The sequence below is a fragment of the Cebus imitator genome, unplaced genomic scaffold (genome assembly GCF_001604975.1).
Source record: "Cebus imitator isolate Cc_AM_T3 unplaced genomic scaffold, Cebus_imitator-1.0 Scaffold193, whole genome shotgun sequence".
Classification (NCBI taxonomy): Eukaryota; Metazoa; Chordata; class Mammalia; order Primates; family Cebidae; genus Cebus; species Cebus imitator.
In genome coordinates this window covers 49,656-66,034 of record NW_016107508.1, presented here as the reverse complement: position 1 = coordinate 66,034, position 16,379 = coordinate 49,656, and the positions used below count along the sequence as shown (strand labels likewise).

Here is a 16,379-nt window from a genome sequence, read left to right as displayed (position 1 = left end):
GTTGTGTCAAATGCTTTGAGTTTCACAGAATGATCTTCTCTTGCCAAGTCTGCCCGTGCTGTGAAGGTGCTGAAAGAGTGTATCCGCCTGAAGCCGGACGACGCCACCATTCCCCTCCTGGCTGCCAAGCTCTGCATGGGCTCCTTGCACTGGGTGAGTAGGGGCACCTCCCTCTGCACTCCTGCAGGGGACTCTGGGCCGGGACTGCCCATTTTTTGCATGTCGAGGCACAGAGAGAAAGTGAGGTTAATTCATCAGCTACATGAAGACAACCCGTGTAGAGCCATGAACCCTGGGCCTGGGCCCCTGGCCTCCGCAGGCCTCATCCACTGCCCCCCAAAACTGGGGAGTACTCAGGGGTACTCCAGGGTTTTTTCTATGGGATTGTGCTTCAGGAATAACAATAATAAGATAGAATTATAATTCATACTCCCATACATCTTGCTTTATTCAAGCAATGTGGGACTGAGAAGAGACATGACACTGAATTAGCATCTCTGGCTGAGCCTGGTGTTTTTGAGACAGGGTCTTGCTCTGTCACCCAGGCTGGAGTGCACGATTATAGCTCTCTGCAGCCTCGACCGTTTGGGCTCAAGTCGTCCTTTCGCCTCAGCCCCCGGCGTAGCTGGGACTGCAGGTGTGCTCCTCTGTGCCCGGCTAATTTTTGTATTTTTTTGTAGAGACAGTGTCTCACTCTGTTGCCCAGGCTGGGAGCCTGGGAGCCTGGGAGCCTGGGAGCCTGGGATTTTCTATAGAGCAAAGAGTCACCCTAAACTTCAGCTCAAATGTAAATTCAACTGTCTTCATTTCTCTTCCTTCACATACGCGTTTCTCTTCAAATATTCTTGTTCAAATTTGAATTTGGCAATAGCCTGATTTGTAACAATTCTAGTACCTCAAAAAATACATCATTTGCATAGAAAATAGAAAACTCAGTCTAATTGCAGAGCTGTTGGTATAGATAATTGCCACATATGATTGAGTTCTAATTTCTTTAACTTCATGTCAACAGTAGCAATAAGAAGGGTTTGCTTAGGAAAGACCGAAGCATGTTGCAAACTCAGGTCGTTCACCCTTATTTCCTTGCTGTTTGCTTTTTTCACGTATTCTCACCCAGCAGGAGAAAAGTAAGCCTAGCAAAGAGATCGTTCCATTCTAGTTCCATTTTGCTGGGGAAAATGTAGAAAAACGTTTAGAAAGCGCAGGTTCTCACCTGAAACGCACATCTGTGAAGGTGTGGTGTGGTCACGTGGGTTCTGACGGTGTGGGGCTGTGAGCAGGCAAGGGGATGGCGCAGGCGGCTCCGGGAGTGGGCAGGCGGAGGAGCGGACCAGGCAGAGGAGTGGACACAACCTTTGCATTTGGAACATGCCAGTTCCCAGCAGTGACTACTGCCCTCCTCCCAGCTCTGGATTTATTTATTACTATAACATATACATCCCTAAATGCCTAAAATAGGCCTCTTTTTAGAAAAAATATATAGGAGTAACAAATCTTTTTTTTTTTTCCAAGACAGAAAAACAAAAAGATTTTTCTGTTGCCCAGTCTGGAGTGCAGTGGGACGATCTTGGCTCACTGCAACCTCTGTCTCCTGGGTTCAAGCAATTCTCCTGCCTCAGCCTCCCAAGTAGCTGGGATTACAGGCTGGGTCACCACATCCGGCTAATTTTTGTATTCTTAGTAGAGTAGGGGTTTCACCACGTTGCCCAGGCCGGTCTTGAACTCAACCTTGTGATCCGCCCGCCTCAGCCTCCCAAAGTGCTGGGATTATAGACGTGAGCCACCACGCCTGGCCCTTTTCTGTATATGTTTTTCTTGCATTTTTATTATTAAAATTTCCAAACACCACAAAAGTCAAGAGTATATGAACTCCAGTGTCCTGTCACCCAACTTCGATATCATCAACATTTGCCTTGCTTGGAGGAAACAAATCTTCCTGTCTTTGCCTCTAATGAATTACGCATGAGGTCTTATTGTGGGTGTAGTTTACAGGTGCACATTTTCTCATTGGAATCTGCTGGCACAAGGTACATGTGTTGTGGTTTGTAAAATAAGTGGATGGAGTTTTAAAATTTACAACAGCTCATGGCAAAGAGAATCCAAGCCTGAATGGATTCTTTATATCCTGTGGAGGGCGGGGCGGGGCGGGGTGGGAAACAGAAAGGCCCAAACTTAAAACATTCCAAGAACTTTATTCTTTACAAATATATTCAGTTCAACTTCTGAATACCGAACACAGCTTCATTATAGAACCAGCTAGTAAAAAATAAAGATGAAAAAGATAGATTCCCCACCAAGTATGAAAGCAACTTTGGAAAAGAAGGTAAATAAGCAATAAGGAAAACTTTAAAGAGAAAAAGCAAGGTAGGAATCCTGCAAACTGTTAGCGAGGCTCAAGAAAGAAAACAGAATCACCAGAGTGGGATTGGGAGATTTGGGAGTCATTTTCAAAGTGACTCATCAGAAATCCAATTTTGGCAGCAGATGCTTATGAGAACTCATGTTAGAAATTCTGCAGGTTGTTTTTGTTTTTAACTTGTCTCATTTTTCAGTTGGAAGAGGCTGAAAAGTTTGCCAAAACTGTCGTTGACGTGGGAGAGAAAACATCAGAGTTCAAGGCCAAAGGCTACTTAGCTCTGGGGCTCACGTACAGTCTGCAGGCCACTGATGGTGAGAGACGTCCCACCCCGGAGCTGCAGAGCTGCGGGGCTGGGCTGCCTAAGTCTGCACTGCAGGATTCCCACAGTCCCCTTCTGTCTCGGGGGGTGCAGAAGCTGGGGCATTCTGATGTGTCATCTGGTGGGGCCCCTAGTGCTGCTGTGCTCTTTGCTTGGTCTGATGGGAGAATGGGAGGGCGGGGAGGAAGGCCTTTGGCCAGGGCTCTCAGGCCTCATTTTCAGGTACATTATGCTGATGGTGCACTGGGCATCTCACTGGGCTTTGAGAGATGATTCACCCACCCAGCCTTGCACCTGCGCCTGTCCCACCGCTTGGTCTGGGCTGTGCTGTGTGAAGGGATGCTGGATCTTAGATACAGGAATGTGGAGGAGGCAGGGTCAGACACTTCCAGGAAGCTTCTCTTGACTGGTCAGGAAATGCCCCTTCTCCATTTGCATGTTTTAATTTGCAGATATGTACATGTGCAGGGCAATAGCTCACCAGACACCCAGGGCTCTCAGGTGCAGTGATTTTGGGCATGCTTAGAGTTCTGTCGGATGGGCTTCTAGCTAAGAACAAATTGTGTATACTTAAGTTTTCAGTGATGTTTGCAGAAAGTTTAAATTAACAAACTTTTCCTGAACTGTTACTATTATTTTATCATGTTTTTGTTAAATATAACACAAATGCAAAAAGAAAATCTCAGAAACAAGTGGATAACATAATGAATTTGAATTAGTATAAGGCAAAATATCCTGTAACCATTACCCTGCCTAGGAGCTAGCACCTTGCCAGCCACCTGGGAAGCCCCCCCATGTGCCCCTCCCAATCACAAACCCTCTTCTCTCCCTTAAGTGGAAATACTATCCTGACTTTTATAATATTTCCTTTTTTTTCTTCATGGTTTTGTTGTAATTTATTTTACAAATTACTCCAAAATCTTTTCTCTGCCCTAAAATATCAAAGGTCCTGGGGAAGTTTTGCATATTAATTACTTTTCAGTATGGATTACTTGCTAATTTTCCATACCCACAATACATTGGCAATACTCAGCACATGGCTTTTAATATAGTAGACTTTGCGTGAAGAGCAAATTTAATGTCACATATTAACCCATGTAAATTCTTAGTTCAGACTCCACCCCTCATTACTCCTGCAACTTTGGGAGAGTCACTTGATCCTGTGGGGCTTCCCCTTCCATTCATAGGTCAGTTGGGCCCCCTCTGAGGTTCCCTCCAGCGGTAGCACTGCTGTTCTAAGTTAGCCATGGTCTCTAGCCACACTGACCCCTGGCAGCCTTTCACTGCTCTCAGTCTCATGCCAGGCTGGGAGGTGCCATGTTAGAGGCGTTAGGTAATGGCCTCCTGCAGTCCTAGCCATAAACAGGTTCCTCTACGACTTTTTCTCTTGCCCTAGTAAAAAGTACCTTTTCATTCCTAGCCAGGTTTAAGGGGCCATTTCTCAGGTGCTCTGCACAGGGGAAGTGTTGACTCAAAGCCATTGTGGCCTCATGCTTTTGAGCTAATTTTCCATCATCAGTGTTGGCTTTGCCTACACCATCCCTTGTGTTCACATGAAGGTGTTAAAGGTCTGGCCATTGCCCAGTGTGAACCAAGCTGGCCTTTCAAGGCATCAAGCTAGTGCCCTTGGCCCAGGGCTGCAGCTTCTCAGTGCCAGAAGGAGCTCTGAAGGCCGTCAAAATCAACACTGCCGGTGCCTGGATCCCTCCCATCCCATCCTGATAGAGCTTTTCCTTCTCCACAAGTTACATGCCTGCACTTGGGAGGGCAGTCATGCTCCTCCTGGAATTCCCAACTGGTCTTTTGCAAATGGTCCCCCTATGCCTGGGAGTACCGAGAGTGATCATCCAACTCATACTGCCCCCTTGGCCTCGTTCCACAGTCACACCCAATGAGTGCAAGCACCTCAGGGGTAGGACTGGGCTTCCTTTCCTGTCTTCTCCAGGGCCCGGTACAGGACTAGGCACCCAGGAACTCAGACATTGTTGCTTTTCATCCAGTTGAATGTACAAGTTTTGTGATGGGTTTTGTATTTGTCAAAAGCTCCCTGATCTCCGATGCCACTGACTAATTGAACCCTTTTCTTAGCTTCTTTGCGAGGGATGCAGGAGGTCCTACAGAGAAAGGCGCTTCTTGCATTTCAGAGGTGAGTGGGAGTTCATCTTTTCACTCGGCTGTACATAATGACACCAAAGTATGATGAGTATAAAAAGAAGAGATATTTATAAAGATTATGTAAACAGTGTTTTACCCCTGAGAGTCTTTCGTCTTGAGCACCAAACATACAGCATCAAAACCCTGCTGCGTCACTTGTTGCTGTGTAAATCTGCACTCTTAATCTGTTTATCCATTTGGGCACATTTTATTCATTCCTAATAAAGTGATTTCAGCTCGAAAAAGATAGATACTTTGTATGTCTACGGAGATGAGTCCTTTATTAAAGACATTTGTCATCATCTAGAGAAGACATTCTTCTTTTCTAGCTTTTTTTTTTTTTTAACATGTCAAGCTGCAGGGTTTTGTATTAAGGAATGAGAAGGCCGATTTCAGGAAGTCTCTGAAATACTGAGCGTCTCTGAAATACTGAATGAAGACAGTCAGCCCCACAAGCCCCAAACTCCCCGCCCCCACCTTGTTCCGTAACACCCTGTGCTTATCTCTGTCACTGTGCCTCAGGAAATTAGGAGAAGGCCTTGCAGCTATCAAATGCTTGAGCATCACAGTGTGCCTTCACATGCCTCACTATATGTTCCTCACCACAGACCATTGAGGAAGACGGACAAGCAGTATGCCCCTTGCAGGTCAGGGACTGAGACGCAGGAGTTTCTAGGAGCTGCCATTCCACAGCTATTGAAGTCAGTATGCAGTCAGGGTCTCCTAACTCTAACCCCGATTCTCCTGTCCTTCCAGACCACACTGCCGTCATTTTATTCTTACGACAGGTATAACGAATCACAAAAATGAAATCGTTGTCTGGAAGTATAGCCCCATCATGTGAAATCTAGAATTGGTATTGATCCTGTCACCTTAAATATATCTGAGTTACACTGATTTCTTGGAATTTTATTAGAAACTTAGTCACTTACATGAACATTTCATGAGGGCTTCCCAATACCTCACAAGCTTTGTTAGACTCTTTCCTTACAACTGGGCTTGCCTACCAATTTATCATGGTGTCCCTGTGCCTTTTTCATGAAATCATAATCACTGGTTTCAGTTAGTCTGAAACTCTTCTGTCTCATTCCTCTATTTCCTAGCAGGCTTGCCGGTAGCTACATCAGGTCGCCAGCCCCAGTCTGGGTAATGACAAAAAGTACCAATTGACATCTGCAAAAGATCTCCTGTCTCTGTGCTAAGCTTTTGTTGATGTTCTTTAGCACGGAGTGTGGAAAGCATTTCCATTTCAAATGATTCGGAGTTTTAAATTCTCCAGCCCTAGTTTGTAAAACCCACACATGGATGCTTAAGAAAGTGGTCATTACATCTGTTTCACTTTTCTTAAATCAGCACATCTTACTGGCTTCTCTAAAAACAGCCACAGTGGTGGTCTGCCTTAGCTGCCAGTATAACTTCGTGTTATGTAACAGCTGCTCCATTGGCCTGAATTCTTGTTTTTTCATCTTTTGCTTAAGTTTAAATTCAAAGAGATTTTTAAAACATTAGTTCATATGGGAATAAAGAGTAATAAAATCCCACTAACCTAACTGGTTATATTGCAGAAGGCTAACCTAAATTAGAATTTGTGTGAAATATAGAATGTTTTTCAAAGGAATGTTTTTCATTTTGTTTCAAGTATACATTAACTAGGATTGTTCTAGTGAACTGTAATCCTAACAAAAATCTTTAAGGGAAAGATTTTAAGAAGGTGAAAATGATTTGTATTTCTTCTTAAATGTAAATGAATAATTTAAAACTACTTTGATGAGAAGTACCTTCTCTACTATTTATTTTAAATATCCTCCCACAGTTCTGTTTATACTAATGTTTTGCATTTTTTGTTTAAAAAGAAAACACAATTCAAAAAGTGATGGGGTTGCAGATGTAGCACATGAAAGTTAACTCTTAATTATGACTGGAGCCAGAATTCAGAAATATTCACTCTCTAGTGGATCCAAAGCTTGAAGACATCCAAGTTGGGTGGCTGCATCTCAATGTGAGACTGTCAGTTGTTCCTACACTCATAAGCTCAACCCCAGCAGCTGAACCAATTCATTTGCCCTGTCCAAAAGTATGGTGAAGAAGAACATAATATTGTTTGCAAAGCTTCTGAAGGTGCTTAATTGACCTGAGAGCCTTCTTCTGCAGGCTCTCACATCCTACTGAGAAATGCAATCCTGAAAACTGTTGAGGGCACCCTTCATTGTGTGGCCCACAGTATGCATAAAGCCTGGTGTTCCAGGAGGCAGAGGTGGCATGGTGGCATTTGTGTATATCACTCATTGTGGTTATAGGGTACACAATCTGGCTTTGTTTTCCCTTTCTCTCCTAGCTTAAGTGTGGTATGATTTGTCCATATAGGGTGACCGGCCATCCCAATCTCTTGAGGACTCAGTGGCTTCCCAGAACATGGGACTTTCAATGCTAAAATTAGGAACATCCTGGACAAACCAGGACAAGTTGGTCACCCTGTGTGTTTAAATAACAAGAGGTTCCCGAGCAATAGATTTAACCAGGGTTTGCACTTTTTTAAAAAAAAACTTAATGCATGAATCCCATGGCCCCTGTAATCAGGACTGAAGGGGACTTCAAAGAGAATTGGCTAAACAAGGCAGTAAGGTGATAGTGTACAAAGAACAGGCTTTGGAATCACATGCTTTCCATTCCACTTCTGGCTTTCTCTCATTTGCCGGCTGTTCTTGGACAAGAAGCTTAATAGTTGATAACTTCACAAATCGTACTTATTATTGTTACAAGATATATGCCTTATGGACCAGGGTCAACATTGATCAGCCTTCTTTATATTCTTGGTTCAACTCTAGAGAATGTTGGAAATGGAATCTAGGGGAGCACTGGCTTAGATGCCACAACATCCTTGAGTTTTAGCCAGGTGATGTGGGAAGCCCATGCCATGCTTTCCAAAAGCAGCCCAGCATGCCTATCTCTGGGCACTGCTCCCACTGTACTGTAATGATTATCATTTTGAGTCTCTCCCTCTGGGGTGGGGGCGGGAGCTCATCAAGGAAAGGTACTAGCATGCTTCATCTCCATGCTCCCCAGAGGTTATCAAAGGGCCTGGCATCATATTATAGATATTGCATAATGTGGATGGATGGATGGATGGATGGTGGATGAGTGGGTAAGTGGGTGGATGGATGGATGGATGGATGGATGGGTGGACTGATGGATGGGTGAGTGGGTGGATGGTTGGATGGTGGATGGATGGATAGGTGGATGGGAGGGTGGGTCGGTGGTTGGATGGTAGATGGGTGGATGGGTGGACATGTAAATGGATGTGTGACTGGATAGGTGGGTGGATAGAAGGATGAGTGGGCTTCTTCATGGGAGAGAAATGGAATTATGTGGAGGTGCTTTGATAAGGGAAGCATTTTGTGAGTGTCCCTATGGTGACATTTTTAGGTCTTTTAGGTATTTCTGAGCAGTCTAGCCAGGTATTCAGTATATGGGCACGGGGCTTTATGAGGCTGCTTTAGATTCATGTACAGAGTTCAGAAGGCATAGTTTCTCTGATTGCTAATGCCCTTTGTCTCACCCGCCTTGCCAAGGATTTCTGTCTGGCGAGTTGCCTGTGGCATACCAAAGGGGCTTTTCCACAGGAAGCTTAGCTACTGAAGTTATTCTGCGGGAAGCAAGTATTTTAGCGTCTACTTGAGATCGACATAGGGTACTTTTTCTTGTTTTCTTTGGCATTTTCCTTATTTCCTTTTTTCCTTCATAGGGTAAAGTGGTCAGCTGAATTTATTAGCCAAATTGTAGAAATAAGGTTTTTAAAATGTGTGTGTTTCAGTTGTGCCTCATTAGAAATTTGGCAGTTGAATATACATCACTAGCCAAGTTGGAAGTCCTTCAGATGTTGCCCTAATGCACTCCAGAAATACCAAGATCTCTATCGCTTCTGGTTTGTTCCTTTCACAGTGCTGTGATTAACAGAGAAAAATCATTTGACGAGGCCAGCATGGGGCCTGTCTTTATCCACACCCTCCACTCACCAGGTCATTACCAGCTTTTCAGTTAGCTGGTATTGGGTAGAGGTAGCCATGACTTGATTTATTTGTGAAGAATATGAATTGGGCTGAGAAAATTACAACTCTAAGAAATTCTTTTTGAGGGTTACGTAAACTTTATTATTTGTGAAAGAAGGCAAGATAAAGTAAATCTAAAAAGTTTCTTCATAATTGTGTATTTTTTCCCGAATAATTATGAGAGAGAGAAACCATGATTTTTCAGTCTCACTTTTATAAACACCAAAGAAAAAGATTCTTTGATATACAAATTCATGGAAAGCCAATATTTGTAAAATTATGCTGGCACATACAAAGTGGACCTTAGAAATAAGACATTTAGTAGCTGGGTGTGGTGGCTGTTGCCCTTAATTCCAGAGTTTTGGGAGGCCAAGATGGGAGGATCACTTGAGCCCAGAAGTTCCAGACTAGCCTGGATAACATGTTCAAACCCTGTGTCTACAAAAAATTTTATAAATTAGCTGGTCATGATGGAGCACGCCTGTGGTTTCAGCTCCTTGGGAGGCTGAGAAGGGAGGATCGCTTGGGCCCTGGGAAGTTGAGGCTGCAATGAGCAGTGATCATGTCATCGCACTCCAGCCTGGGTGATAGAGCAAGACCCTGTCTTAAAAAAAAAAAAGAATTAAAAAAAAAAGAAAAATAAGACATTTAAAAGGATAGCACAGGCAATATCAGCCTCAGCCTCTTCAACTAAGCTGAGAAAAGTTCTAAGGCTATGTCTTGAGGCCAAGTGAAGAGTGGCCTGGAATGGAAATCTAGGTACTTTGCTCCTAAGATTAATATAAGGACAGAGGTAAGCTTTGCTTCACCCTCATCCTGCACGTGAGCTACTACATTTGCATAAACAATGCCCTAAATTAGTGGACTTAGCATATTTTCTGGATGGCAAACACCTGGGAGACTTGTTAGCTCCCTTTCTAGCAGCATGCAATTCAATTAAAAGGCCTTATTGTAGAAAGCAATCTTTGGCCTGTTTGCCACCATTGAATCCATAATGATTTGATTTTCTTTTTTATCTTGAATTTATTTTCTGCTGGTAGAAGATCCTCCTTTAATCACAGAATGTTGACAGAACAGCACTAAGTTTTGTTTACTATCTGGGTCCCACCTAATTAGTCTGCCCCATGGTGCCTTTTAAAGAAAGTAAAAGTTTGTTTTTCCCTTCCCAGGAGACTGTTAAACACAGAATTATATTGTACGTAGTAGTCACATTTTGAGTTGCTTATGCTAAATACGAATGACTTCCACACAGCAGAAAAGACCACATTTGCAATCAGTTAGGAGGCCAGTATGGTCCCTTCCCGTCTGATGTCAAAGGCCAGTTCACAACACTGAGCGTAGTGCCTCCCACTACATCCCACAGCCTCCCACGTCACAGTTATCTGGACGAAATCAGTAAACGGCATGGAATTTCCTAGAAGCTTCAAAAGACTGAATGAGTGTCTTTCTCTTCCTTTTTTTCATCAAAAACCAAAAACCTCATTTTATAAGCAAAGCTGGGTCTTTGATTTTCATATAGTTTCTCTGAAATCTAGAAATTTGGTTAAAGTAGCATGAAGGAAGCCCAAGCCAAACTTACCCAAAGCAGCCATCGCCTTGCCAAGTGCACACATGGCTTCACCGTGTCCCAGCATGACACAGGGGCCCACCTGCTGGGGAAATTCAACCTCAGGGCCTGTGGCCTCTTCACCTCCAGGCCCTCTGCAAAGCCGGCAAGGTTCGGCTGCCGTTTTAGATGCTAGACAAACACAGAAACATGCTCCTGTTCTGTCCCTTTAGACAGTGGTAGGAGAACTGTTTTCCATGTATCGGTGGTCAAAGGAGAAGAGTTTAAAGGAAACATTACATAGTTAAATAAATATGTGGCCCTAGTATAAGAATGCAAATGTGAAGACGACTTGTTTGATAGGGAAAGTAAAAATGGCGTCCTCTCCCATGTACTAATAGCCATAAATACTTTTTCAGGGCCCACAGCCTGTCACCCACAGACCACCAAGCAGCTTTCTACCTGGCTCTGCAGCTTGCCATCTCCAGACAGGTCAGTTTCTCTAATGTTTCCTAAACATGGTGCACTCTGTATCTTGATACAACTCATTCAGCTCTTCAGTTTGAAGTGCTAGGTGATCTTCCCTTATTCCCTTGAGGGTGACTGGAGTCAGGGACCCTTCTCAGAGGTTTCAGCAAAGAGCCTCATGTTTTGGTTGGCTTGAGCATCTGCTGTGAAGACACAGGAGTTCCAGGCTCTGCTTTTGGACATTAAATCCACACAGCTGGGGGGCCCAAGCTAGGGTCAGATGGTAACCTGGGGAGCAGCACATGGCATATATCCTAAACTCAGGAGTCATCAAAGAGCCTTTGTCCCTTGCTAACAGTAACCAGGTAGCAGAACCCAGTGCTGAGCTGCATGGTGGGGATTTAGCCACTGGTTGGAGTCTGTTTGTCATAGGAGTATCAGCGATTGACAGGAAGATGCCAGATACCAGGTCCTTTATAATACATGGAGGACATGAACAGTTACACACGGTGGCTACTCAAGAAAGGAGACTTTCTTGACAAGTTTTGCTGGCCTTCATCTTCCCAAAGGCAGCTTTTAGATGCTGCCTCTGCCATTCCTGAAACCCTCCTGTCCACTCCCAGCTGTTCTGGGGATGTTGGCCACATGCCTGACCACCCACCAGGTGCAAGACACTGGTGGTAACCCCAGCACATTCCTGGGTGCTGACTGGGAGGGTGATTCAAAGGTCAGCTCTCCAGACATGCCATTCCCCTGGCAGGCCTGGGCTGAGGTATGCATCTGTCTTCCTGGTTGCTTGGGAGTGGCATTGAGAAGTGACTTCCATTGGCAACCTAGGGACTGAGGAAACCAAGATGCCTCCCCTGTAAAGGTCCAGTCACCTGACTGTGGCTCACAGCTGGACTTCTGCAGCAGGCGTGGCTATTGATTGGCCATCTGATCTCTCCCCTACACCGACAGCTTCTTTCACCTCCTCCATGAAGCCTTCTTCCTGTAGCAGCCTACACTTCCTTCTTTTTCCCCGCTCTCTTGTTCAGTTTCTGTCTTTCTCGCTGGACTGTAGGTTCCAGGAGCCCACGGCCACCAATGTCATTGCTTTACCCTGGCACTTGGACTACCACCTGACATGTGACTCAGTAATACTCAGTAAATGAAGGAACCAGCTTTGAATTCCTTCCAGGCAGCTCTCCCTTAAAAACATCTTTCTGATCCTTGTATCAGTTTGTCCCTGGTTGCTCTGGTCATCCCTGCAAATCAGCATCGTGCTATGCTGTGGCTTTCAACCCAGCCACCAATACCAGGTTGAGTGCTGTTCACATAGTAGGTTGTCACCTGGGGAAGGATAAGTAGCTGCAGCCTTATGGGTGTGGCAGCAGCCTTTGTGGGCATGTAGTGTCAGAACAGCAGAGTCCCGAGGGAGTGTTTCTCTGCTTTCCCAGGGGAGGAGATTTGACCAGGAGGAGAGGACGGACAGGAATCACTCTCTTGTCAGGCACTCAATAGTTGGGTAACCTTGCTCAAGCCATTTCATCTCCCTGGACTTCAGCTTCCTCCTGGTAACTGAAGGATTGGGGTAGACAGTCTCCCTTCCAACTATGAGAACCAGGATTCTATGGTTCCAAAGCAGAAAGCCTCCATTGCCAACAGTTATAAACTAAATCCATCAAGAAAAGAAGTTCATTGAGGAAAAGAGAAGTCATAGCTTTCTACTAAGGAGTGAGGTTACTGAGGGTTTGGGAAAAAGCTGGAGAGCTGAGAAGAGGCCCCACAGAGGACTGGAGTTGGAGCAAGAGAGGAAGGAGTCTGTGGGATGGCTGTGTAAGAATGCTTCAGTACAGAGCTCTATTTCAAAATCTAGCTTCAGGTTCTAATTCTCCCTAGTTACTGCCAAACCTGTGTGGAATCCACGGTGTTCAAATATCCATTTTGTGTGCGTTTTGTCCACCCTTGTGTTTGGATGATTTTGCGGAAGTCTTGAAAAACTGTTGCATTTAAAGGTTCAGGTTGTGTCTGGTCCTACATGAATTTGGACACGTCTACTTTGCATGTGGCATTGCAGTTTGTTTCTCGGATCAGCTTATTTTGGGTTGCAGTTTGGAAAGGTGCAGGGCTTTTGTTTGTTGTTTGCTTTTTTGGCCTGTTTCCTTGATGTCTGCCGGAAGTCCAGGACAAAGGAACCTGAAAGAATCACAGGCCTCTGATCACGTGGAAATCTCTGTTAAAGGTTTAATAACATATTAAGCACTTTAATTTCAGTAATACTTGAAAAATGAGAAAAGTTCAGCTAAGGCAGTTTAATTCCACTAAAAACCTCTGATAATTTGTATGTGTCTCCACTTAGAGTGAAATCACCTGGGGCATAATCGAAAGTAGATCCGTTTTGTGGAAAGAACGAGAAAGTGTTTACTCAGGGAGAAGTGAAAGAGTAGGTGCAGTATTGGAAGCTCTGCCGAGAAACAGGGTCTCTTGAATCACTCTGCCATTCAGAATGTCTCTTGAAGATGGCTTCTGCTTTCATGTTTGTGGTTCACATCCTGGGGCTGCCGTAAAGACTTGGCTTAAAATGTGAATGAGGCGCAAGGTGAAATAACTCGATATTTAAAGAGAATCAGTTGTTGAAATGATGACTTCTTTCATGTGCGTGTGTGTTTTAAAAAATCTTTTTTGGTTTTGTTTTAAACCAGATTCCAGAGGCTCTGGGGTATGTCCGCCAAGCTCTTCAGCTTCAAGGTGACGATGCCAACTCCCTGCACCTCCTTGCCCTCTTGCTGTCAGCACAGAAGCATTACCATGATGCTCTGAACATCATCGACATGGCCCTGAGCGAATACCCAGAAAATTTCATGTAAGTAATCCTGGGCTTCCATTTTCCCTTACTTAAAAGTTATTAAATTTACTTCTTCCCCCGCCTTATTTCCAATCATTCTAAGCCCCTCACGGACACCCTGGCAGTCAACAATATAAAATCCCTTTTACTGTTATTTTTTTCCTGATATTAAAAACAAAGTTAGGGCCAGGCATGGTAGCTCATGCCTGTAATCCCAGCACTTTGGGAGGGAGAGGCGGGTGGATCACCTGAGGTCAGGAGTTCGAGACCAGCCTAGGAAATACGGTAAAGCCCTGTCTCTACTGAAAATACAAAAATTTACCAGGCATGGTGCCATGTGCCTGTAATTCCAGCTACTTGGAAGGCTGAGGCAGGAGAATTGCTTGAGCCTGGGAGGCGGAGGTTGCAGTGAGCCGAGATCACGCCACTGCCCTACACTCTAGTGTGGGCAACAGATCAAGACTCTGTCTCAAAAACGAAAACAAAAACAAAAACAAAAACAAACTTAGGCTGTTAAGTCATCCTAACATAGTATTAGGTCATCCTTATTTATTTAAAATACTTTATCCACTCTTTCCCAATGTGTACCATTGGAGCACCTGAGACAATTTTAGATGGACTGGGGGTGAAAATTTTTATTTTAGCAGTTATACATTCTTAAACGTACATTAGAATGTAATGGTTTGATGAAAATTATTGCTCAGGGGGCTATTAAGAATTTTTCAAGTCAATTTAAAGAAGAATATTAAGTAAATACTAATACAGATATACTTGGATATGGCAAAAGTGATGTTAAACAAACTCCAGTGTGTGAAATTTGGGAAACAGGGCTTTATAGCTTGCTTGTCCTGAATTACTGAGGGCTTCCACTAGCTCTTGGTGATTCTCCTATTTTAGGCGACTTAAATCAAGTTACCTTCCCTCTTTGTGCCTTCGTTTTATTCTCTAGGAAATGGAAGTTCTTAAACAATCAATATCGCCCATCACCTCAGAATTGTCGCTATAAACTGTCATATGCTAGAATTGTCCACCTATCTTCACATCCTTCCCCTGAATCACTGAATCCATTGCCTGTTGGTTAGGCTCTGTTGAGAAGGTCTTTGTCTTTTGGGCTGCTGGGTTACAATTTCATCCTCAGTGGCGGTGGCTTAGTAACCAGTACACAATGGCCAGAAATAGTAAACATTCCTGCACGCTGGAAGGTTCTGATTGTCTACAGAGTTGCAGGGCCAGTAATGGGGCAGGGCCTGCTTGGGGTTGGAGAGAAGGGAAAGAATGTAGAAGGTGGCCCGGGCTTGCTTCTTCACTTTCAGAAGTAAGTGCAAGCCACAAACTCTAAGTGGGTCAGCTCTGGCTTTATTTCTCTGCCTCATCACCTCACCGCGTTTTTAATCAGTGCTTTTCAGCAGCTCTCCTTGGAAAATTGGTTCACACATTTCCATTACAAACACTTCTTTGTCTTCAAGTGAAAAGGGCACTTCTCCCCATCGAGGAGAAAATTCTTGTTATAATCCAGGAAACCTCTGACTAGAGATTTCTTTTGTAGGCTCAGCTATTTATGCAGAGTGAACTAAAGAGCTTTGCTGCGGCGTTTCACTTCTTGCAGATCTCAAACTTGCTCTTTTGCACACCAGCTATATTTCTGGATTCTACCCCAAGCTGTTTATCTCATGGAACCTTAAAATGGTGAAAGCACTTTAAGAAATATTCGATCCTTTAACCATTGGTAAAGTACAACCTGATGCAATTGAATTCAGTGTCTCTCATCGTTATTCCCTGTCTCACTCTCCAACACACACAAGCACGCTCTTGGTTCCTTCTTCCATAGCCTAGGGTGTCATCCAAGGGGAGGCTTATTAAACTAATAGCCATATCACATGGTAAGCAATAAACAGTGGTGGCTAATATGGCAATGCCTCCAAGTGACAGCAGCTGACAGCCTTTTCAAGTAGTAGAAGTAAGGAACAGCAGTAGAGATATTTGAGGAATGCAAGGCTGTTATTTTAATGTTAAGCCATAAGCTCAAAAAAGCAAAGCATATGGCAGCAGGTCTGAGAGCCCGTCCGTGACTTGTTTGCTTTTTAAATATTTGTATTTCTTTGTGATGGGAAACTTCTTCCCAAGAATACTTTATTAAAAATCGGGGCTAAATATAATCAGTGGATCCCATGGTTTCTTCCCAACCTAGCTAAAACATTTCAGCATCAACCTAAACAAGATTAAGTGGGCACTTGTTGCAACTACCATGTGGTGTTATCTGTTTGTTTGTGACAAGCCTGTCTCCAGCAGAACTATAGATTCCCTGAAGCCTGGGAGTGGAGGACACAGTTGATGGGTAGTCAGGCCTTGAGATGGAGGTGAAACCTTTTCTCCATGAGGGTCAGCTCTGTCCACCTGTTGGGCAGTTACCAGAGGAGACAGCTGAAGCCCTTGGAGGAGCAGCTGGTCCCTCCAGTGTTACCTCCCTGTCACCATGAAATGATCAATCATGCTGTTTAAGTACTTTGAATAAGCTTAACAAGGTCCAAAAAGTTCTAAGCTGAGAGGTACCATCTCAGCCACTTTGTCACTCTGAGCAGGCTGAGACAACAGTAGAATCAACAATTCACAAGATATTCCTAACTGTAGGGATCGTGAGAACCAGGAATTCTTTCTTTAGG

General features: G+C 44.1%; 1 protein-coding gene across 8 annotated transcripts in view; it reads left to right on the top strand.

The window, feature by feature from the left end:
- Positions 1 to 16,379, top strand: part of TTC7B (tetratricopeptide repeat domain 7B) — a 215,736-nt gene that overhangs the window by 152,723 nt on the left and 46,634 nt on the right. For 6 of the 8 annotated variants that reach the window (XM_037745151.1, XM_037745149.1, XM_037745150.1 and 3 more), the window contains 5 exons: positions 49 to 153; positions 2,553 to 2,670; positions 4,767 to 4,824; positions 10,844 to 10,916; positions 13,577 to 13,737. In XM_037745151.1, the coding sequence (XP_037601079.1) occupies positions 49 to 153; positions 2,553 to 2,670; positions 4,767 to 4,824; positions 10,844 to 10,916; positions 13,577 to 13,737 (515 nt within the window). Of the gene's footprint in view, positions 1 to 48; positions 154 to 2,552; positions 2,671 to 4,766; positions 4,825 to 10,843; positions 10,917 to 13,576; positions 13,738 to 15,265; positions 15,472 to 16,379 lie in introns of those variants that run through there. The other 2 variants (XM_037745153.1, XM_037745154.1) reach the window with 2 other exon arrangements.